Source organism: Corvus hawaiiensis, chromosome 9 (assembly GCF_020740725.1).
Source record: "Corvus hawaiiensis isolate bCorHaw1 chromosome 9, bCorHaw1.pri.cur, whole genome shotgun sequence".
Lineage (NCBI taxonomy): Eukaryota > Metazoa > Chordata > Aves > Passeriformes > Corvidae > Corvus > Corvus hawaiiensis.
Window position 1 is genome coordinate 32,251,677 of NC_063221.1, and position 22,437 is coordinate 32,274,113.

The 22,437-nt window shown below is 48.4% G+C and overlaps 2 protein-coding genes across 5 annotated transcripts; one reads left to right on the plus strand and one right to left on the minus strand.

Moving 5' to 3' along the window:
• Positions 1-3,656: 3,656 nt before the first annotated feature.
• On the plus strand, positions 3,657-14,419 carry LOC125330291 (biotin-dependent 3-methylcrotonyl-coenzyme A carboxylase beta1 subunit-like). Of its 4 annotated transcripts, none has more exons than XM_048313270.1 (12): positions 3,657-3,993; positions 4,766-5,099; positions 6,990-7,186; positions 8,090-8,268; positions 9,010-9,090; positions 9,290-9,468; positions 10,141-10,333; positions 11,272-11,703; positions 12,220-12,342; positions 12,742-12,884; positions 13,223-13,304; positions 14,208-14,419. In XM_048313270.1, exons 2-12 carry the CDS (start codon positions 4,777-4,779, stop codon positions 14,289-14,291), a joined length of 2,016 nt encoding a protein of 671 aa, XP_048169227.1. In that variant the 5' UTR covers positions 3,657-3,993; positions 4,766-4,776; the 3' UTR covers positions 14,292-14,419. The 4 variants fall into 4 exon arrangements, with proteins under 4 accessions (XP_048169227.1, XP_048169228.1, XP_048169226.1 ...); XM_048313272.1 differs by lacking the exon at positions 3,657-3,993 and having other exon boundaries at positions 4,281-5,099; positions 11,272-11,363; positions 11,547-11,703; XM_048313269.1 differs by lacking the exon at positions 3,657-3,993 and having other exon boundaries at positions 4,277-5,099.
• On the minus strand, positions 14,409-21,896 carry RPE65 (retinoid isomerohydrolase RPE65). The gene is made up of 14 exons (XM_048313274.1): positions 21,791-21,896; positions 20,993-21,075; positions 20,491-20,641; positions 20,104-20,211; positions 19,870-20,011; positions 19,120-19,267; positions 18,776-18,857; positions 18,446-18,578; positions 18,185-18,324; positions 17,190-17,319; positions 16,232-16,346; positions 16,034-16,128; positions 15,832-15,943; positions 14,409-15,328 (listed from the first exon to the last, which is right to left on the minus strand). The coding sequence occupies exons 1-14, from the start codon at positions 21,799-21,801 to the stop codon at positions 15,177-15,179; spliced, it is 1,602 nt and encodes a 533-aa protein (XP_048169231.1). The 5' UTR covers positions 21,802-21,896; the 3' UTR covers positions 14,409-15,176.
• Between the last annotated feature and the right edge of the window lie 541 nt (positions 21,897-22,437).

Here is a 22,437-nt window from a genome sequence, read left to right on the forward strand (position 1 = left end):
CAGGGGAATAAATCCATCAGCACTTTCCTGGAGTTTGCAACTGAATCTGCATCTCCTCTCACCCACAAAGAGCTTTTGGATTACTTCAGAAGACTCTTGGTTAGGCCTTTAAAACAGAGGAGGCAACAGATCTTCACACAGCTGTTGCATATTCAAACTGTACAACAGCAGCCACTCAGAGATTCCGCACACCTGCGCAGGTAAAACCAACAGGTTTTGACCCGTGAGAGTTATTTTCCTTCTGATTTGGGTATCATCACCAGTTACCTGCATTCTCAGAATAAAATTCTGTTCTTTTCAGCTCCTATCAGTGCAATTTAGGACAGACTGGCCCTGCAACAGGGAATTGTACACACTATTAATTATGTACACACTGTTAGTTATGTACACATTATTAATTATGCCTTAACCAGAAGATAATTCTGCTCCTTTAAGATAATTCTTCTCTCTTTGCTCTGTACATTTTTTGCAGGAGTAAGGCAAAACAGAAACTCACATTTCTCAGTGATGTAAGCAAAAGGACACATCGTTTGTCCTCTCCACATCAGCTGTGTTCCCACAATTGGAGTTATTATGTGATTATTCATGGATTTGTCAGCTCTTTGTGGCAACAGACTGAGAAGCAGGGAAGGCTAAACTAGAGTTAAAAACACTGTCATACTGTGTTAAATGATGTGAAAAGTTATTGTGGCTAAGGGTTTGATACTAATACATATTTTCTAGAGGTGCTGTAATACAGCTGCTGTCTCATACAGCTGTGATGAACGAATGTGCACAGAACTTCCATGACTCAATGGATCAGCCTCATCTTTTGGCACAGTTCGGGAAGACATCCCTGGCTCTCTGCCTGGGGATTCAGAAAACCTCAAACCACCCAAAATAAGAAGCTGGACAGTATGGGAGCATCTGATATACCCTCAGTGGGAATGGCATTTACTTACTGAGGATCCGGATCCCAACTTCTCCTGTATCTTCTAACTACTTCAGTTAACTTCTTGTATTCTCTTGGATCTTCCAGCAATTAAAATAAATAAACTTCTTAATATTTCATATCAAATCCAGATTCTCTCTCAGCACACCTGCCCAGGCTCAGCTCTTCCTTTGGGATAGATGCAAGTGAGAATTACTTTCTTATCAAATCTGTTTTGAATCAAATCTATTTTAGAATGATGTAAGTCCTGAAAAACGCTGCAGGACTGTCCAAGTCTGTTAGCACTTTTAAGTAAACAAACAAACCCTGCTTTAATCTAGCCCAATTTCCAGGCCACCATGGTCAGAACTCAACTAAAAGCTCTTTGGGTATTAAAAAACAAAATCTAAATATGAAACAGAAGCTCCACAAGGAGGAGGGCTCTGTGGGAACCCTCCTGCCTTTGGTCTGACAATCCAAAAAGTGTGTTCTGGTTTCCCCCAGCATCCGGTGCACTCCAGCAAAGTTTCTAAGTTTAAACTTCACTCAAAGCTTCAGTGTTCCTTAAATGGCGCAGCTCAGCTTGGCTGGCAGAGCTGCAGCTCATGGTAAAGGAAGCCACCACCACATGAACGTTTTCCCTAAATGCTGCTCTATATATTCTCAATGCTCAGCTCAGGAGTCGCTAAAATAAGCTCTGAAAATAACAACTTCAAACACTTCACAAGGCTGCAGCCTCTCAGAGGGGCTGGGTTCTCCTACCTCGGGGTGCCTTAAACAAAGGATGCTCCATGCCATGGCAAGAGAGGAAGGCTGAGCCCAGCTGGAGAACTAACATAAGTCAATTAGGATCCGTTGGCTCTTAATTAGAGGATTTGTTATTGATCCCAGGCTGCCTCCCAGTACAAACTGGTGGCTGACGCCTTCTCTCTGGGATAAACAGGCACTCAGAAATGTGGGGGCTGAAATGTGAAGAGTGTTTCTTTATCCTTTAATCTAAGCAAACAGCATTCAGCTTTCAGGAGAATGAAATAAAATTACTCTTTTTAAGCCTGAGAAAAAGCCCTCTCTGTTACATACAGCAAATTCTGCCTGTGACCACTGATTCTATCTACTGGAAAACTTGTAAATTAATGAAGAATCACAGAATCATTTAGGCTGGAAAAGAGCTTTGAGGTCAAGTCCAGCTGTTAACCCAGCACTGCCAAAGCCACCACAATATAAGCCAAGAAATTAACTGCAAAAGGTATTCTTAAAAATTCTGCAAATTAAAATCACATATAATGAAATTGCTATGCAACACCAGTGGTTTAGAGATAATGTCTCCTATGGAAGCCTAACACTTAATTATGGAAAATGAAATAAGAAGCATGAGAATTATAATTGGATAGGAGTCACTGATACATTCACAGAACTGAGAACTCAAAAATCTTATGAATCCAGGGAAATGATATATGGATCAACTTTAAAAGGAGCCCAGAAACACCAGGGAGCCCAAATCTCACTTCAAACACATATCCAAGTATTTCTATCTGCAATTCCTCCTCTAGGAAGCTGAGCACCACCAACAACTCTCTGAAATTCAGACTTCTTCAAATGTATTCTGCTTTATATGGATTTCTGTCAGCACTCCTTCCTTCCCCATTATCACCTGCACCACAGAGAGCACAAGAATTCACATGAAATCCCACAGGAAATGCAAAAGATCTCTGTAAAGCTGCACAGTGACTTCTGTCTCCTCTTCAGCTCTTCACAAGTTTCTCAAAGTGTTGGGAGAAAAGAGTTCTGGCCACACCAGGGAAGGAGGGAAGAACTGGAATGAGCAACAGCCATCCCCAAAAATGCCCCAAAGCAGCTGGATTGGTGCAGCAACTGTTGAATTCATGCATGGGCTCCATCAGGAACCATTTGTGGCTGTATCTGTCCCCATAATGTGTCTGGATCAGTGGTTTTGTTAAATTACATTGTTCAGTCCAGAGGAGGCCCCGGAGCTGCTGCAGGGCTGGAGCCCCTCTGCTCTGGAGCCAGGCTGGGAGAGCTGGGGGTGCTCACCTGGAGAGGAGAAGGCTCCAGGGAGAGCTCAGAGCCCCTGGCAGGGCCTGAAGGGGCTCCAGGAGAGCTGCAGAGGGACTGGGGACAAGGCCTGGAGGGACAGGACACAGGGAATGGCTTCCCAGTGCCAGAGGGCAGGGCTGGATGGGAGATTGGGAAGGAATTCCTGGCTGGGAGGGTGGGGAGGTCCTGGCAGTGGTGACTCCCTGGAGTGTCTGTGCTGCCCTTGAATGTTACATTTGCTCTGGCAGAGCATCTCTGCCCACTTCTCCCTGGGCTCTCCCTGGTCCAGCACAGCCCTTCCCCCTGTCACAGGGTTTGGGACAGCCAGAGGGACCCTGGCACATCCCACGGGGCAGCAGCCACCACCTCCCACAGCTCCACCTGCATTGAGTTTTTTGATACAAGGGAGCACAGCACTGAAGAGTGTCCTCTCTGCTGTAGCTGTAAAAGGATAAAAAATATAATTTTAAATTATTATATCTCAGCAAATTTTAATTATTACCTGTAAGATTTTTTAATAACATATATAACTTATTTACCTACAAATTCCAGCCCATGCTGGATACTTTCACTCACTAACATATTAGTCATCACTTAATCATTGCTACCCAGCCTTATTAATATGTATAGTATGGATAAAGAGCTCCCTGGCAGGGATGCATTTTAATGAAGGCACTGAAAGGCAACACGCAGTAATTTCCAGAAGGCTGACAATAGCAAACCGAAGCAGCCCAGGGATGGGATGAGGCGTGGAAGGAAAAAAATCAAATTAGTTTTGGTATTCTAACGATAAACTTAATTTGAGAGAGGACACCTGGGGCATAGGACACACAAGGAAAGGGACACCCAGGGCACAGGACACCCGTAGTACGGCACACTCGGGGCACGGGACACCGGGAGCACAGGATACATATGGCACAGGACACCAGGGACAGAGGACACACATGGCAAGGGACTTGGACGGCACAGGACACCGGGGCGGGCCGCCGCGCGGAGCCGCCCGGAGAGGCAGGCGCGGACCGGACGGGGTAAGGAAGGGGCGGTGGCGAGAGGGTCCGGCCGGGCCGCGGGGTGCGCGGGGTAGGCGGGGAGCTGAGCCAGCGGGGGCCGGGGAGCTGAGCCAGCGGGGGCCGGGGAGCTCCGGCGGAGGGGCCGCGGCCCCGCGCTCCCTGCCCGGGCTCGGGCGGCCCCGGCGCCGCCGCGCTCCGCAGGCCCGGCTGGGCCCGCCCGGCCCGGCCTGGAGCGGGGGCGTCCCCTCCCGGCCGCCATGGCGCGGCAGGCACCGAGGGTGTCCCCTCACGGCCCCCGCGCCAAGTAGGTGTGTCTCCTCACGACCGACTGGAGTCCGAGCGTCTCCTCGCGACCCCCGTGTCAAGGCGGGAAGCAGTGGTGTCCCCTCCCGACCCCCGCGGGAAGAAGGGAGCCGGGAGTGTCCCCTCCTGAGCCCCGTGGCGGGGCTGGAGTCAGGGTGTCCCCTCATGTCGCCTGCGGGAACAGGGATGTCCCTTCACGACCCTGCGAAAGGGCGGGAACAAGGATGTCCCCTCACGAACCCCGGCAGCAAAGCGGGATCAGGAATGTCCCCTCACGACTCCGCGAAGGGGCGGGAACGGAGGTGTCCCCTCACGACCGCCGTGGCACGACTGGAGTCAGGGTGTCCCCTCAGGTCCTCGGCGGGAACAGAGGATGTCCCCTCACGACCCCCATGGCAGCGCAGGGACGGGGGTGTCCCCTCACGACCCCCACCGAGGGAATCCACGCTATAGTTCCCGTCGCTGAATGCCGTTCGTTGTCCCTCAGCTCTCGGGGCGATGTGGAGCCCGGCCCCGCTGTGCGCCCTGGGCCGGCGGCGCCCCGGCCCCTCCGCGCCGCTGCAGCCCCTGACCCGCCTGCTCCAGAGGGAATATGGGGAACAACCCCCGACCCGCCTGCTCCAGAGGGAATATCGGGAGCTGCCTCTGCCGAGGCAGGGCTGGGGAAGGACGCACCACCTGCCTCCCCGCCGATTTGTGAGTAATAAACCCAAATCCAGGCGGCATCCCAAAACATTCCCAGTTCTAGATGGACGTGTCCCCGCCGTGTACCGACATGTGTTTGAAGCGAATTTAAGGAACAGCGAGGCTGTGATTAACAGGTAATAAACCGGTTTTGTGGGGTTTTAAAAGTGTTGCTACTTGTAACATGGTGTGAGAGTCACTTACGGGCACTTATGCCCCATGGAGCAACGTAGCTGCCCCTGGATCCCTGGCAGTGTCCAAGGCCAGGTTGGATGGGGCTTGGAGCAGGTTGGGACAGTGGAAGGTGTCCCTGCTCATGGCAGGGGTGGCACTGGATGAGCTTTAAGGTCTCTCTCAGCACAAACCAGTCTGTGAAGCGTTGACTGAAATACCCAAATCGAGGTGCAAACTGTATTTAAAATAGCGCTATGTGTTGTTTTGCATATATTGCCAAGAAGTACTTTTTCCAGACCTTCCTAACATTTGTTTCGTGTTGCGTTTTGAATGCAAAGACGTAAATGGTGACTCACACACTCCTGACAAAGTAGGGGATGGGTGCTGCAATCCATCGTGATTTACAGATAAAACAGGAAAATGTGTTTTATGTGTTTGTCCTGAAAGATCAGATGGCAAAATTGCAAAGGCCTTTGTTCAGGGGAGTGATCCACGAGCTGGAAGCAAAGCTTTGGAAAACACACTGTGCCCTCCTGTGGTGGCATTGAGGACATGATTAAAATCCTTAGCTTTGTCCTCCGGAGTTTTTCCACCCTTCACAGCGTGCGGGGAGCCGCACTCGGATCATAGTGCTGTGTGAGTCTTTGTGTCAAACAACATTTACAGTTAAAGGTAGTGCATCTGGGGGAAAAATGTGTTTGAGATAAAGGGAGAACTTGGTTTATTTAAGACCAAAATTGAGATTTGTTTGCAGTTTATTCAGTTTTTTACCTATACACAGTGCTGCCCTGACAATAACAATAGGTAATCACTTCCTCCTTGTGACACTGCAGTGTTCCCTGCTTTTAGTATATCTTCCAGATTTAGTAATTTATTCTACTTCTCAGTTACTGATTTTTGTCAGATAAATTTGTTGCAGGAACTGACAGAGGAAGCTCTTGGCTGGATTCTTCTGTGGAGTAGTTGGAACGTGGAGGTTCATGCTGAATTAGGACAGACACATTATGATAGCCTCATTATTATATATTATATTATTTGCTTTATTAAACAGTTTCTGGATAACAAAAGTGAAATGTTTGCTTAATCTGGAAATGTGACTTTATCTTCATTTTCATGCCATTTGTGTGAAAACTGGGCAATCTATTTAAGTTCAACCTGCTAAAGGGTAGCTTGTAAGGAGAGTGGTTTGGGTCAGGAAGGACCTCAAAGCCCTCCCAAGGGCAGGGACACCTCCCACTGTCCCAGGCTGCTCCCAGCCCCAATGTCCAGCCTGGCCTTGGGCACTGCCAGGGATCCAGGGGCAGCCCCAGCTGCTCTGGGCACCCTGTGCCAGGGCCTGCCCACCCTCCCAGGGAACAATTCCTTCCCAATCTCCCATCCAGCCCTGCCCTCTGGCAGTGGGAAGCCATTCCCTGTGTCCTGTCCCTCCAGGCCTTGTCCCCAGTCCCTCTGCAGCTCTCCTGGAGCCCCTTCAGGCCCTGCCAGGGGCTCTGAGCTCTCCCTGGAGCCTTCTCCTCTCCAGGTGAGCACCCCCAGCTCTGCCAGCCTGGCTCCAGCGCCGAGGGGCTCCAGCCCTGGAGCAGCTCCGGGGCCTCCTCTGGACAGGGCAGGTTGAGCTTCTCATCCACCAGCACCCCAGATCTTCCCAGGGCTCTTCTCCATCCATTCTCCCCCAGCCTGTGTCAGTCCTTGGGATTTTCCACCCAGGACCTGCACTTGGCCTTGTTGAGGTTCTTCCAGCCCCACCTCTCCACCTGTCCGGGTCCCTCTGGAAGTCATCCGTCCCCTCCAGCGTGTGACCGCACCCCACAGCTCTTTGTTCCCATGAACCGAAACTTGGTTTTTTCCATCAGATACTCGGAACTGCTGGAGAGGGTGAAGAAAGGAGGGGGAGAAAACGCCGTCCTGCGGCACACGCAGCGCAACAAGAAGCTGTTCGTGCGGGAGCGCCTGAGGCTGCTCCTGGATGATGGGGATTTCCTGGAGCTGTCCCCGCTGGCAGGGCTGGACATGCCCTACGGGGATGTCCCTGCTGCCGGCTGCCTCACTGGTAATGCCTGGCAATGGAATGTTGGGGCGACTGGGAAAGGAAAAGGGGAGGAAAAAGGATGCATGGAATAAGTTTAATGGGATATTTTAGTATCTTAAGTGCTTTCCTAGGAAAAGTGAACACTAGTTTTATCCAGTTCTTATTCCCAACAGGGAAGAGTTCAGCCACTGCTGTATTGTTATTCTGGGAAATCTGGGTGAAACCTTTAAAAAAAAAGTCTTTCGTTTCTTCTAGATTTAGTAATTTATTCTATTTACCAGCTACTGATTTTCATCTCAATAAATGTAGGGTGACGTGTCAAATCAGCTATTGCCTCTTAAAGGAGAGGGGACAAAGTTATGGTGAGAAACAGGAGCCGTGACATACATTTTGAAGGGTTTTTCAAATCGTAGACAATTGCATTTTCTATTCAAACATTGTCTCTTTAAACTGAAACAGCTCTTCAAAATGAAATTTCATTGAAATTCAATGAAATTCAATTTCATTCAATATCAGTGAAATTGCATTTCGAAGAGTGGTTCCAGTTAAAAAAGTAGCTAGAAGAACAGTATGAAAACCTTTTTTTTTTATCACTGATTGTTGTATTTTTCAGTTTTATAGGGGTAATTTTTAATTGCTTCCCCTTTATCTCAAGGTCGGGAGTCACAGTGTAATTTTTTTGTTACATTGTCACCAGAAGCAAGTAAATTTATTTGAGGTTCTGTCTTCTGTAATTTAGATTATTTTTTTACAATACTGTTATTCCAGAGAAGAGGGTAGATTTCTTCCCTGTGTGATATTTTCAATTTAATTTGGAGCTTCTTGATGTAGCATTACTGAAAAAAACTCCTGAAAATATTTGCCCCCCTTGTTTTGTCTGTTATTTTAGAGAGTCCTGATAAATATCTGTGGTACCACTTTCAGGAATTGGCAAAATCTGTGGGGTCTGGTGTGTCTTCATTGCAAGTGATGCCACTGTGAAAGGAGGAACAATTTACCCAATTGGAGTGAAAAAACAATTAAGAGCCCAGGAAATTGCCATGGAGAACAGGCTGCTGTCTGTGCACCTCGTGGACAGTGGGGGAGCCTTCCTACCCCTGCAGGTACTGCTGGCACCTCTGCAGAGCAGAAAACATCAGTATTTATTTCATCACTTGGGCTAATCTTGCATCTCCTGCCTAATCAGAGATCAGAAACTCCAGTGAGTGTGCTGAACTGCCTTTGTGTCTTTAGTAAATGAGAACATGGTGTGAGGTGTCTATTTTCACTTCACAATCCTTAAAGTATTCTGTATTTTATTGTCCTGTTTGTGCCAGTGATGCACTGAGCTCTGTGGCCTTTAAAAGCGGAGTTTTTGCAATTCTGACTGCAAAGTAAGAATTTGAACAGGATCTTTTGCAAAATGCAGAGATCATCCTCTCATGGAGACTGTAGTTGTTCTCTCTGCACACTGAGGGCAAGCACACAGGAAAAGTTTTTACCTGGAATTGTATCCAAAACTAAGAAAAAAGGAAAGTGCTGAAGGCATTTCACAGATAAAGTAGAACCACCACCCTTCCCTTCTCTACATTTACAGTCAGTTTGTGTAGAATATATTGGTTTCAGAAAAAATCACAAGATTTAACCTCTGCTTTCAAAGCACACGGGTATTTTGGGGGCATTTGACAATGTATAAAGGAATAAATACCATAATGAATGGTATATATGAAAGGTTTGGGAGTGATTATTAATGGCGACCTTCCCAGTGTCACTTTTGGTGCGTTTGGGAATGAATGGAGTGAAGAGGAACCATCAGCTTTTGTATTTAATATTAAAGATCCCTTTTTCTTTTCCCTGTCCCTCAGTCAGAGCTGTTTCCTGACAAGCTGCACGGTGGCAGGATTTTCTACAACGAGGCAATCATGTCTGCCATGGGAATCCCTCAGGTACTGTGGCATGGGGAGTGCAAGGGGGTGTGGGAAAGGTACAAATGGGTCGTAAATCTTGCTCCTGCTGGTATTTCTGTCTCTGGTTTGTCCTTCAAGCTGGGATTTAGCACTTTCTGCATTTCTGAAACAACTTTGGGCTTTGGTTTTTGCTTTTCCTGTCCCCTCTCCAGCATGGCTGTGGTTTGTGTCCCCTCAGGTGGCCGTGGTGTGTGGCTCCTGTGTGGCTGGAGGTGCCTACGTGCCCACCATGGCTGAGGAATCTGTGATCATAGATAAAACTGGGACACTGTTCCTTGCTGGGCCACCCCTGGTGAAAGCTGCTACAGGGGAAGATGTCTCTCCTGAGGACCTTGGAGGAGCCAGGCTTCACTCACAGTATGTGGAATATTCTCAAAAATAGGGAGAGAATTTGGCATGCTCGGCTTTAAAGGAATGTGGCACTGGCATTTCAGATCAGGGCTAAGAGTGGAACCTGTGGTTACACTGGTTTGCCTTCTTGGGTTCAGGGGTTTGGGTTAAATCGGTCAAATTAAAGTAAAATTAGGTTATTTGTGGGGTGAGGCAGGGACTGGACAAGTTGGATTTGGATCTCTGTTATTCCACATACTTTTTGAACAACTTCAGGCAAGTCATTTCCCCTGTGCCTCACAGGGAGCAGTTACAGAAGAGTGATGCTATCTCCTCTTTTCCAAGTGTTTTCCAGAATACACATAGCTAACCCAGCTATGCTACATGGAATACATTCCTGTCTTTATATCTTGGCTGCAACCACTAATTTTGAAACAATTCCTGAAGTTTGTTCTCCTGATCTCCATTTTTGATGTTGTTTGCAACACCAGCATCATGAAAATAAATTCAAAGGTGTTTCTTTAAGAAAAGATTAACACAAGTCACAGGGAAGGACTTCAGCTCATTCATACAGAACCAAATCACACAGTTATTTCCACAGGGCATTTGGAGAGTCTCAGCTTTTTTCCTAGGGTTTGGAATTTCTCTCAGAATTCAGAACTCATTAATTCAATGCTAATTAATGTCTCTCTCTCCTAGAGTCAGTGGCTGCACTGACCATTTTGCACCCTCAGAAGAGGAGGCCTATGAGTGCATTCGTAATGTTGTCTCCACCTTAAACTGTGAGCCAGTGCCAGAGGAGGACAGGGATCATGACAGTCCCCTGTACAGCCCTGAGGAGCTCCTGGGGCTGGCACCACTGGATTATGGCTGTACTCTTCCTGTCAAACTGGTAAGGGATTTCATTCCTCCATCCTTCCCTCTGATCTATCCCACAGCTCCAGGTGTTATTCTGAATTATTACCTCATCTGTTGCCAACCTGTCTTAAGCCTGCAACTAAGCAGGGTGGCAACTGTTTTGTGGGACTATAGAAAATATTTAACCTGAAATCCTGTTGGAGATAAAATAACCCCAGATTGTGCCGGTGCTGCCCATCTTTTTTCCATGCACTTTTGAGATACTTTATGTCAGCATGTCTTGCACTGTGTTGGCTGCCTTGGGAACATATACCCTGTTAATATCTGGTTTTCTCTTCCCCTGCCTTTTTGGCTTTTTCCAAGTATTCAAGATTGTGTCTTGTAAAAGAAATGGCGGAATTACTGACTAAAAAACAACACAGCTCAAAATAAACTTGTTTGAGGCTGGGACACGTGCTAACGCTTAAGCAGAGACATGCAGAGCTGCCCACACTGTTTTCATTGTGTTCTACGTGAGATTTAGTTTCCAAGGATGTGAATCCAGTATCTTTTCCAGTGGTAAATCCCTGCACTTGAGGGAATTGACTGTAGAAAGCTTTGAAAGCAGCTTTTAACTGTGTTGGAAGAAAGCATGAGCCATATGAACCAAGCATTTCTTGCACAAAATCTGCGCACACTGGGGGTTGGTTTTTGCTTTTTTACATTTTTATGCACAGGAACAACTGTGCTTTGTAAAACTAAAATGATTTTGGAGTTGGCCTTTGTCTTAAAAATACACAGTTGGTAATTAAACCAAACACAAATTGGATGGTTTTATGGTGCATATTGAGTATTTAGCAAGTCACCCAAAGACCCTCTGTGCTCCTCTTGCATAACTCAGGTCTGCTACTATTTGAACAGAGCATTTCTTTTAGCAGAACTCTCCTATTTTCACTTCCTTTTCTCTAGTAAACTCTGTCTATTCCTTTGCAGATTCTGAGCCGTCTGGTGGATGGAAGCAGATTGCAGGAATTCAAGGCTGCTTATGGAACAACATTAGTGACAGGATTTGGCCATGTAGAAGGGTATGGCTGGGAACAGTCACCATCCAAATGGATGGGCATGCATTTCTCAACAGCTTTTGTGTCCTCAGCAGGTTTTACACCATTCCAATCATCTCTAGGGTTCAAAAGGGAGAATCATGGAATTGTTAAGGTTGGAAAAGACCTCTCAGATCATGAGTCCAACTGTCCATGTTTGTTCTGTAGGCACTTGGTGGGGATAGTGGCCAACAATGGGGAGCTGGCTCACGATGCTGCTCTCAAGGGCAGCCACTTTGTCCAGCTCTGTGGCCAGAGGGGAATTCCCATCCTCTTCCTCCAAAACACTGCTCCGCAGCCAGCAGGGCCTGCAAGCATCTCACAGGTATGGCAAGTGTATTAAAATATATTTCAAGCAACTTCTAGTTCTTGTTGTGCTTTTTAAAATTTATTAACTGTTAGGAAAATAATTTTTCAACCACTGAAGCTTCGTAATGTCTTTGCTAATGATTGCTAAGATTATGAATTTGCTAAGATTTAAGAACATTCTGATTTGAATTTTAAGCAGGCCTGGATGCTGATATAAAGTGATACTCTTCAGTTAGCAAGGCAGGCTGGAAAACTTGGAATTTGGAATGCTTTTGACATTGAAATACAGCTTGTTGATTCCTCTGATAACTCTGCACTCCCGAAAATTGGCTATTTCTCTTTTTAACGTGAAGGCAGTAAAGCTCAGTAGGTTTTGTCCTGGACTAGGGAGAGTAAAACATCCATTAGATTCCAGATCTGTTTCTGCAGAATTGTAAAAAAAATGAATGATTTAGAAATACAAGTTTGGTGGGAGTGGAGGGAATCTAGAATAAAGTCTTAAAGGATCTAAAATAACCTCTTTTCATTCCAGGCAGAGGCTCATTCCAACAGGCTGAAAGCCCAGGCTTCCATGATGGCTGCAGTTGCCTGTGCTGCTGTTCCCAAAATAACCATTGTCATTGGAGGCTGTTTTGGGAGTGACAGCTACGTCATGGTACGGGTGGCACCAGCCCAGGGCTTGGGGACACACCTGTCACACTGCTCAAGTGTCACTGCATTTCTAAAACACAGCTGGGTAACTCGAGCTCTGAACTAATATTTAAGTAAGAAGTGCAACACGATATGTGATTGCTGAAAAGTAATCATGGAAGAATTAAACATGGAAGTGCTGAGAATTCAAACTTAAATATTAAAATAGCACTACTGAAGGCAGTGGGGAGGGTGGTGGTTCCTAGCACAGGGTGTCTGTGCTGAGCCAGGAGCTGTGTCATTAATGCTTTACAAATCCACCTGTGTTCCATTCTGCCCTGCCCTTGGCTGTGCCATCCCACAGACACCCTTTTATGATTCATCTCAGTGAGTTTGTGCCGTTCTTTGGGTTTTTTTCTTGTAGTGTGGGAGATCATTCAGTCCAAACTTTCTGTTCCTCTGGCCCAATGCAAGAGTTGCTCTTGTGGATTCTCGACATTTCCCCACAGTCCCACCAGCTGGGGCCTGGACAGGAGAGGAATTGGAGCTGAAACAGCTGAAGGCAAAGTAAGGACATGCAATATAAACCTTACAGGAATTTCATTGTTAGATTACCCACTTTTGTTCATCTTACAGAGCAACACATCCCAGACTAATGAAGCAAACATGAATCTACTGGAAAAATACTTTAAATTTCCGTGTAATTCTATGTCTTTCTGTTAGGATCTTCCCATTACTGCAGAATGGGCAGCTCTGTTATTTGCTGGTTTCTGATTCATTTTAACAGCAGTACTGCCCATTCTCTTCAGATGGAGGTATTTGCCTGTTTCATCTGTAGGTTTTTTTCACTGCTCTACTGTTTTTATTGTGCTTTTAAAGCCTGTTCTATTCTCTGCCCTCTCCAGGCTAGAGGAAGAAAGCAGTGCCTTTTACTCCTCTTCCAGACTCTGGGATGATGGGATCATTCTACCTCAAGACACTAGAAAGGTGGGTTTTCTTTTTAGGCCATTTTATTCTCCAATCTCACAAGGGGTGATCATGACTCACTCAATGTTGGCAGTGTGCTGTTTCCAGACCTGAGGCTGCCATTTCTCACTCCATGAAATTTATCTCTGTAATTCTCATCCTGTCTCTTCTCCATTAGTTTACCCAAAAAGTTTCTCTTCAATTCTGGTTACTTGACCACAGCATTTCCTCACTGAGCCATTCCTTTACTTTACCATAATTTGATTCTGCATCTGAATCCTTTTTTTTCCCATGTAATTACCCATATCTTCACTCTTTGAAGTTCAGGCTCCTCAAATTCCTTTTGTTTCCATCCTTTTATCCTAGGATGTTGCTTTTTGTAATTTTCTCTTCCTGCTTTTAATTTGCTGTGTACATTTGGGATGTCTCCCTGCCTTTTTATTGATTTGAAATTGGCAGACATCACTCCCTCCATTAGGTTCTTTCTGAAAGCTGCTGCCTTTGTTCTTTTATTTTTCCTTGTTAGATTGTTTATTAGCAATAAAAATGTTCTCTGCACTTCTGAAATTTGTTTACTTGAAGATCTCAATCTGTCCTGGTTTCAGCTGGGTTAAATCACAACACAACCCTTCTAAATATGGTACATATTTATGGAACTATGTGGATGCTAAATATTTTCATGGAGTTTACAGGAACTTTGATAATGGGAGAGCACCAAGAACGGTTTTTTTAGTCCTAGAGCCCTGAAATTCCCACTTTATGGGCTACACATGAAAATATGTGAGAGTTGAACTGTTCATTTTACCGTGTTCAGTGTTTCACAAAAAGAAGGAATAAGTAAGTGCAGAACTAGTGAGTTTTACTGGGGTTTTTTGTTTGTTTGTTTGAGGCTCATTGTTTATACTGTTTTTTGTTTCTAATTAGGTGATTGCCCAGTGCTTGGAGATCATGGAACAGAAGAAGTCCCAGGCTGTGTCTCCCTGTCCCTATCCCATCATCAGGATGTAAAACTGCAGCCCTCTCAAACCAGAACCCTCTGTCAGAACTCTGAGTGTAAAGATTTTCTAATTCTTTGATACCATTAATAAAAATGTTGAACAATTGAAGACAAACAAGAATCCCAGATTTTAAATCTACTAGCAGGAAATTTTTATTTTCAACTGTAGCCTCTTTTAACATCAGCTGAAAGTTTATTTTGGGAGAAGGAAGGATTAAACTGAACATCTGTAGCACTCCAAGGAAGCAAAGTCAGCCCAATGCGTAACAATTGCTTGATTTTTTCATGTCCATGTTTTAACATGAAATCCAGAAATCAAGGAACTGCACTTGGACAAAAGAAAGGGGAAAGGGCAAACACACAAGGGAAGGTGTGCAGTTTGCAGCCTCAATGAAGAACAAAACTCTACCTTGCCACCCACTTGGGATGCCCAAAGCAGCTGTGGAAAGGCTCCACTTGGATTGCTCTGAGGATACTACAGCAATGACCAGGATGGTATTTAAATCCATAATCCTTCAGTATAGGCTAAAAATTCTTGATCATCTAGCAGAGCACAGCCTGTAGTACACAATGTTACCACATGTAAAAGTGTTGAGGTTACTCTCTGCTCTTTCAGCATCTTTCACACTGCTGCAGCTACAATGTTTAATTTTGCATAAACAAAACCTCTCCATCACCCCAAACTTGTGGTTTAATGGGAAATAATATCAAAGGGTGCATTTAAAAAATACCTGATTAACCATTTTGAAGAATCATCAACAAGACTGAACTGCTCGATCTGAGTTAAGCAGCCCCACAAATGCAAAGGGCTGTGGAAGGAGTTTGGGTCACCTGTAAATGGAGACTGCACCTTTTGGGAGCTGGAAGAAGCCTGGGCCAGGTGTTGCTGTCTGTGGTCACGCTCTCTTGAAGCACCCATGGAATGTCACGGGAATCATCACCTCCACCTCAGCCCTGGCCACCTCGCTCATGTCTTTGGCGTTGAGGATGAGGAGGAAGGCAGGCTTGGGCCCCACCCCTGGGCTGATCACGATGCTCAGCACCACCCCTGCAAGGTGAGAACACAACAGGTGTGGCCCAGCTGGGTGTGGGCTCTGTCTGACCCCGGCTGGGCGCGGTGAGAGCAGCCCCCTGGTCCTCGGGGTACTGGAAATGCTGGGAGTGGTGTGTGACCATCCCTCCTGAGGGACACGGGCAGGGATACAGCACAGGCTGCCCACAGAAGCTGTGGCTGTCCCAGCCCTGGAAGTGTCCAAGGCCAAGTTCAAGGCTTGGAGCAGTCTGGGGTAGTGGAAGGTGTCCCTGCCCATGGCAGGGGGTGCAACGGGATGAGTTTTAAGGTCTCTCCCAGCCCAAAAATTCCATGATTCTAGTTTTAATTTTGCCATGTTTCCTCAGAAATTTACCACCAGTGTTAGCACCTGTCCCATCTCATCCAGGAGCTGCCTGCAGGCTCTGCCCTGCCCAGCTGTGGCACAGCCCTGCCGCCAGGCTGGTGCCATCTGACACAGCCCTTCCCAATCCCAATGCCAGCAACCCCACCAGCATTACCATCATCTTCCTCCAGCGCATCTGGGTGGGAAACGAAGATTGGCTCCGACGGGTACGAATCCGGCTCCTGCCACACCCAGGTCTCCTTGGTTTTAACGTTCAACTTGCAAAGCTAAAGGTGAGGAAAACCCAAAACCCCAGAGCTCAGAAATACTCTTTGTTGTCCCCAAATTAAAGCCATCCCCCAGTGGCTGATAGTTACCCTGTCTGGGACAAAGTGGTTCAGCCCCAGCCCGTAGGTGTACGTGTACGGCTTCCCACCGTACTTCCCGTAGTTGATCTGGGGGAATTCAAAGGCTACAAGGAAAAATAAACATATAAATGCTGAGGATTAGTGGGACACAGTGTGCAGGCAGCACTTGTGCTGCTGTGGTCTGGGGGAGCTGGGGTGTCATTGTACCGTGACGTGGCCCTGAGAAAATCACCTCTGGCTCCAGCCAGATGGTCTCGTCACTGCGCAGCGTCGCTGTAGCTGTCGTGTAGGGCAGGGTGACCAGGTTCTTCCCTGTGTCAGCCTGTGACAAAGAGAAATACCCAGGACATTGGAGAAAATTTTCAGTTTATTTGCACAGAATTGTATCAAACAGCACTGAACAGGGAAAGCAGCAACACACGGCAGAGCCTCAGCGAGCAGCAGGAGGCGACTGCTGCCGTGTTCTTGGCAGTGCTGCAAGAACTGTCCTGTTCCTCAGCCTAAACACAACTTTCCTCCCTTCTGAAGGCCTTCAGAGGTTTCATTAAGCACTGCCACGTGGGCTTGCACTTCTCACTTGATCCACAGCCCAGTGAGCTCTCTGAGCAGCTCAGTTGACCAGCATCCCTGGCAGCCCTCGGCCCACCCGCCGGCCACCCTGAGCGGGGTCATGGAAAGGAACTCAGCAGCTGCTAGCCAGAGAGCTCTGTCTGTGCCAGGCTGGCAGCTGCAGGGACCTCACACTGAGGGCTGGAGGATTTAACCACTCATGCTTGTGCTGTGGCTGCTCCCTTCTGCGCTATCTGCAGCTCTGGGATGAACTGCTGCCCCACAGGCTCTGCCATGAACAGTAACATATGGAGTCATCAGAGAGTTTGGGTTGGAAGGGACATTAAAGCTCATCTCATTTTCCTTGCCATGGGCAGGGACACCTTCCACTAAACTCAGAACTCCACCCAACCCAGCCTTGCACACTTCCACGGATGGGGCAGCCACAACCTCTCTTGGAAACCATATAAATAAACTAGAAAAACTCTGATCAGCTAAAGAAAATACAAAGTTTCTCTGAAGGCCCATACTTCAAGTTTCCCCTCTTAATCAAAATGTTGAATTTGGAGTAAATGGGGACAGGAGCCCTGGCAGGGAGTGGTGCTGCCTCCAGTACCTTGTCAATGCTCAGGGGCAGGACGTATCTGCGGGCCTCGGGCTGCGGGGCCTTCTCCGCGTGCCGCTTCACCTCGTCCCAGTTGCCCCGTAAGTTGGCCAGGTACAGGTAATTGTAAACAAACTCAAACCTGCACAAAACAGCATCATAGAGAGAAACACAGCTGGACTTTGCAAGTAGGGGTGAAGTGGAGGTGTTTTCTGCCTAAAATTCAGTAGAATCATAGAATGGTTTGGGTTGGGAGGGGCCTTAAAGTTTATCTCGTCCCAGCCCCTGCCATGGGCAGGGACACCTTCCACCATCCCAGGGTGCTCCAAGCCCTGTCCAGCATGGCCTTGGACACTGCCAGGGATCCAGGGGCAGCCACAGCTTCTCTGGGCAAACAGAGTGACACAAGCTCCAGTCCAGCTCCTCGGCAGAGCTGAGCTGTGTGTGCATCACAGCCCCTGCCAGGAAAACCCAGAAACTCCTGGTGTTCAACACAAGCACGGAAAGGGGCTTGGAGTAACCTGGTCTGGTGGAAGGTGTCCTTGACCATGGCAGGGAGTGGGACAAGATGAGTTTTATGGTCCCTTCCAACCCAAACCAGTCTGGAATTCTATGATTCTGTGCCAGGATCAGCTCAGCTCAGGGTGTCCTGGGTATGCAGCCAACACAGGGTTGAGCTTCATCATTTCAATGCCACATTTCTGTGTTTACATGAAGAGCAGCATTCAAGCCTCACCCACACCCTGCTCATTGCAGCCCCAGGAGCCAGAATAGCATCAACCCTTCAGCAGTCACTAACATTTACTAAAGATAAAAGTAAGTAAAAGATAAAAATAATTTTTTCTTGGAAAATGAGTGTCTAACAGGCTCCCTGCTGTATAGTCTACATGTCACCATGTGTGACTATTTAGATGGGTTCATGCAAGTGCCAGAGGCCCCAGGAGGGATGTGCCAGGGCGTGTCTGGTGCAAGGGGCAGTTGTGATACCCAGGGAGCCCTGGACTCACCCCTTCCAGGTGCACAGGTCCACGATCAGGAACCCATTGTCTTCGTAGGTGTTGATGTGGTGGAAGAGGTTGAAGGCTGAGGTGCGGTACTTGAGGTTGAGGAGCCTGCCTTTCTTCTTCTCTGCCACATGAAGCCACACCTGAAAACCACACAGAGCTGGGCTTAGGCTCAGGGAAATGAAGGTGAAGCCAAGACCATGGATCTCCCAGCCCAGGTCTGGCTGCCCAGTCCAGCCCAGTTTGGGATGACCCCACGCTTACCCCCATGGTCTCGTTGGACTCGAAGCAGTCCATGTAGTTGGCTCCCCAAAGGCTCCAGGAGGAGAGGAACTTGAGGAGGTTGATTTTCACTGGTGTTTCCACAAACACTAAGTAGTTTGGGGTCAGCCCAAAGCTGTTGGGAAAGGCAGGGGAGCACATCAGGCTCACAGGGGTCAGTTTGGACAAAATCCATGGAGTTGCTCATCCTAAGCACATGCATCATCGCTCAAAATTACCCTGATTTTGGTTAATCACCTAGTTGTCATTGCTGATTACATGTGAGAACCAGTCCCTGGTTCCAGCTGACCTGCTGACCCCATGGAATGTTACCTGTGGACATAGGAGGGCTTAAACCTGTCACTGCAGGGGAACTGCACCACCACCTCCGACTTGTTCATGGGGTCTTCCTTGTCTGGAATGGGACAAGTGAGAGGTTACAGAGGTTTTACCCACACTTAGTCTGTACTTAGAGCATCTACCCAGAAAATTTCTGCCTTTAACACAAAATTCATTGTTTAGAAACCACCTGGAAGTGGTTTAAATACAACATTTAAAAAAAAAATCCAAAGGAGCTTGAAAGAAACCTAACTCCATGACAAAGTTCATTTAAAGGATAAAGACATTATGTATAAGGGAAAAGTTTCCCAGCTGGCTCAGAGATGGGATTGACTGACCTGCCTGCAGAGGAGGAATCCGGATGATGTTGTAGGCCAGGGAAAAGTTTTTTCCAAAGCAATTCCCAATGTTGTAAACTGTGCCATCGTTCTCAATGTGGGGATGAGCCGTTGCCCCATTGACAGACACGTATTTACAGAGATCCACCTGGAGAACAGCATGCACAGAGTCAGCAGCTTCCCTGGCAGGAGGTGGGAAGGCACCGGCTCTGCAAGGTGCTGTGAGTCAACACATCCTTGCTCTGGATGTGGGAAGTTCCTCTCAAAGTCTGCAGCTGAGCTCTGATTTGCAAACTCCAACCCAAACTTGAAGATGCTCCAGGGGCTGGAGCCCCTCTGCCATGGGAGAGCTGGGGATGTTCAGCCTGGAGAAGGGAAAGCTCAGGGGGACTCTTCCAGTGCCTAAAGGGGCTCTAGGAGAGCTGCAGAGGGACGTGGGACAAGAGCCTGGAGGGACAGGAATGCATGGTTAGATGGGAGATTGGGAAGGAATTGTTCCCTGGGAGGGTGGGCAGGCCCTGGCACAGGGTGCCCAGAGCAGCTGGGGCTGCCCCTGGATCCCTGGCAGTGCCCAAGGCCAGGCTGGACATTGGGGCTGGGAGCAGCCTGGGACAGTGGGAGGTGTCCCTGCCCATGGCAGGGGTGGCACTGGATAGGATTTAAGGTCTCTCCCAACCCATGCTGTGACTCCGTGATTTTCATTTTAGTTTTAACCCTCCACACCTCTAACAGCCCAGGACAAAGACCCACCTGCTTGATGGTCTCCAGGGTGTCTGGGTTAATCCTGGTGATGAAGTTGGTCTCAGTACAGGCATAATAATCCTCACCCACGGGGTAGATGTTCACCAGGGCATTATCTGTGACCTCCACACCTTTGAAGTAGGAGAAAAACCTGAGCAGAGAAAACCAACAGGCAGTCAGGGGCTCCTGGGAAGCAGAAACTCAGTAGGACATCCCAGCAATGTCTGTACCACCCCGAGGTACCTGGAGAAGATGTTCTTGCAGGGGTCTGGGTAGGCGTAGGTGCCAAACTCTGTTATCACGATCCTCTTCTCTGTCATGCCTCGCACGTAGCTGTCAGTCCGCAGAAACCTGGGAGGGCCAGGAGGAGAAGGTCTGTTACAGGTGACACCAGGCTTGCAATAAATACAAATATTCCTGTGACGAACCTCATGCGAGCTCTGCAGTCTGCAGGTCCCCAGAACCTCACACTGCTGGATCTGGGTTCAGCGATACTGCTGCTAGAGCTCTTCCAAGAACCACATGGACTCAACAAAACCGGTGTCTCCCACAGGCACAGCCTGTCCCCAGCGTTTCAGACATGCAAACGCTTCCTTATTTATTCTTGTTTCGTGGAAAGCTGGCGCATACCTTCGGTGGTAGGTGACGTGCCCCTCCTTGAAGTCAAACTTGTGCAGCAGTGCCTGGCCATCGAAGAGGTGGTAGTAGGGCTCCGAGCCCACCTCGAACAAGCCAGGACCACATCTCAGGAGGCTTCCTCGCAGCCAGGTGGGAATCCTGCCTGTGGGAGAGGCAGCGTTGGGATGGGCATGGCCAATCAAACCAAGGAAGTTTTGTCGTGACAGCAAAAAGAACAAAACTTCAGACTCATCTTTTAAATTTTTTAAACTTGGTGTCTAAACACACATGAGCTCATTAAGCTCTGATTTCTTCACCTCCACACCTGCTGTGGACCAAGATACTCAGTACTGAAATGTCTGAAGATGGTCCCAACCCAATCTGACCTTTCGCTACCCAAATCACCAGCCCTGTGAGCTCCTTCACATCCAGCCCTTGTAAAGCCTCTGAGCCCTGGAAGCCCCTGAGCTGCAGGAACAAAGGAGAGCAGAAGGAGATGAGGCCCCAGACCAACCTGTGACATGGGCAGTCACTGGAGAGGACAGCTCCTCCACTGTCTCAAAGAGCTTCTTGTAGCCTCCAGCGGGATGCTCCACCCTGAAAGGGGCAGAGCTGGGTGAGCCCGGAGCAGACCTGGGAGCCCCCTCCCAGGGAGGGATGGATCTTTCTGGAAGGAATGATCCATGACTTGCAAAGAACTTGAGGGAGGGAGGAGAAGCAGCTTTCCTGTAGGGAAAGGATCTGAGGCTCCAAACAGCTACTGAGAACTGTCCTGAGCACAAGGAGGGACAGGGACACCGAGGGGACAGCCCATACTGCAGCCCAACAAACCCAGGATACCAGAATCGTCAGGAAGCAAAATCCAGTTGTAGCTCCCAGCTTTTCAAAAAGCCTGGGTTTTGCCTTTTTCCTTTTTTTCTTTGGTTTTGCTGGTGAACTCTGCCCAGAGAAGCTGTGGCTGGCCCTGGATCCCTGAAGTGTCCAGGTCAGACGGGGCTTGGAGCAGCCTGGGACAGTGGAAGGTGTCCCTGCCCATGGCAGGGGTGGTGCTGGATGGGCTTTAAGGTCCCTCCCAGCCCAAACCATTCCAGGATTCCATGATTCTGCTCCAAATTCTGGTCAATCCTCTGGAACCTGGAGGTGAGTCTGTTCCCCCAGACCAGAACCACACCTTGGCAGGGGATGTACCAGCATGGACACATGGAGACCTCCCCTCCTCCTCCTCCCCTCCCAACCCTGCTGCCCCTCAGAGCCCCAGCCGATGCTCCAGCTGGGATGTGCTTCCCTACAGAGGAGCTTCAGGAATACTCACTGGCTGTACATCCTCCCTGATGAAGGGCTTGAGCCTCCAGAGCTAATCACAGAGGCAGAGCTGTGCTGGGTATTTATGGGGTGCTGAGCCCTGCCCAGGGCAGCCCCGTCCCAAAACAGCCCCCACCAATGAGAGCACCCCGGGAACAGAGCCGGCTTTCAGCACCAAAATCCTCCCGGGGCTTTGGGAGCTTTTGTCCTGCTGTTCACACAAAAAGGGGCTTTCACTGTTTTTCTGAGACCTAAATTCTTCCCAAGCAGAAGTGATTACAAAGAAAAAAACCCAGGGAGGAGTCGAACGGAGGGTGCTGGAGCCACGCCGGGAGCTGGCACCAGCACTCAGCACTGCAGGGACCATCCTGGCTCCTCCAGAGCCTCACCCAGGAATGATGTGACACTGGAGACACCAAGAGAGAAGAAAATGCCAGTGTCAGACATCAAGGAATCTCCTGAGCTGGAAGGGACCCATAGGGATCATCCATTCCAGCACCTGTTCCTGCCCAGACCCCCCAAATCCCACCCTGGGCATCCCTGGCAGCGCTGTCCAAACGCTCCTGGAGCTCTGGCAGCCTCGGGGCCGTGCCCATTCCCTGGGGAGCCTGGGCAGTGCCCAGCAGCCTCAGATTTCCCTGATCTCCAGCCTGACCC

Bases quoted from the DNA above. Each gene is read 5' to 3' on its own strand.
- LOC125330291 (XM_048313270.1), top strand. From the start codon at position 4,777: ATGTGGAGCCCGGCCCCGCTGTGCGCCCTGGGCCGGCGGCGCCCCGGC. The intron at 5,100-6,989 runs GTAATAAACCGG...TTTTTCCATCAG, and splicing joins AGCGAGGCTGTGATTAACAG to ATACTCGGAACTGCTGGAGA. The intron at 13,305-14,207 runs GTGGGTTTTCTT...GTTTCTAATTAG, and splicing joins TACCTCAAGACACTAGAAAG to GTGATTGCCCAGTGCTTGGA.
- RPE65 (XM_048313274.1), bottom strand. The intron at 18,579-18,775 runs GTAACATTCCAT...CTTTCCCAACAG, and splicing joins AAGCCCTCCTATGTCCACAG to CTTTGGGCTGACCCCAAACT. The intron at 15,329-15,831 runs GTAATGCTGGTG...CTCACCTTGCAG, and splicing joins TGCGCTGGAGGAAGATGATG to GGGTGGTGCTGAGCATCGTG.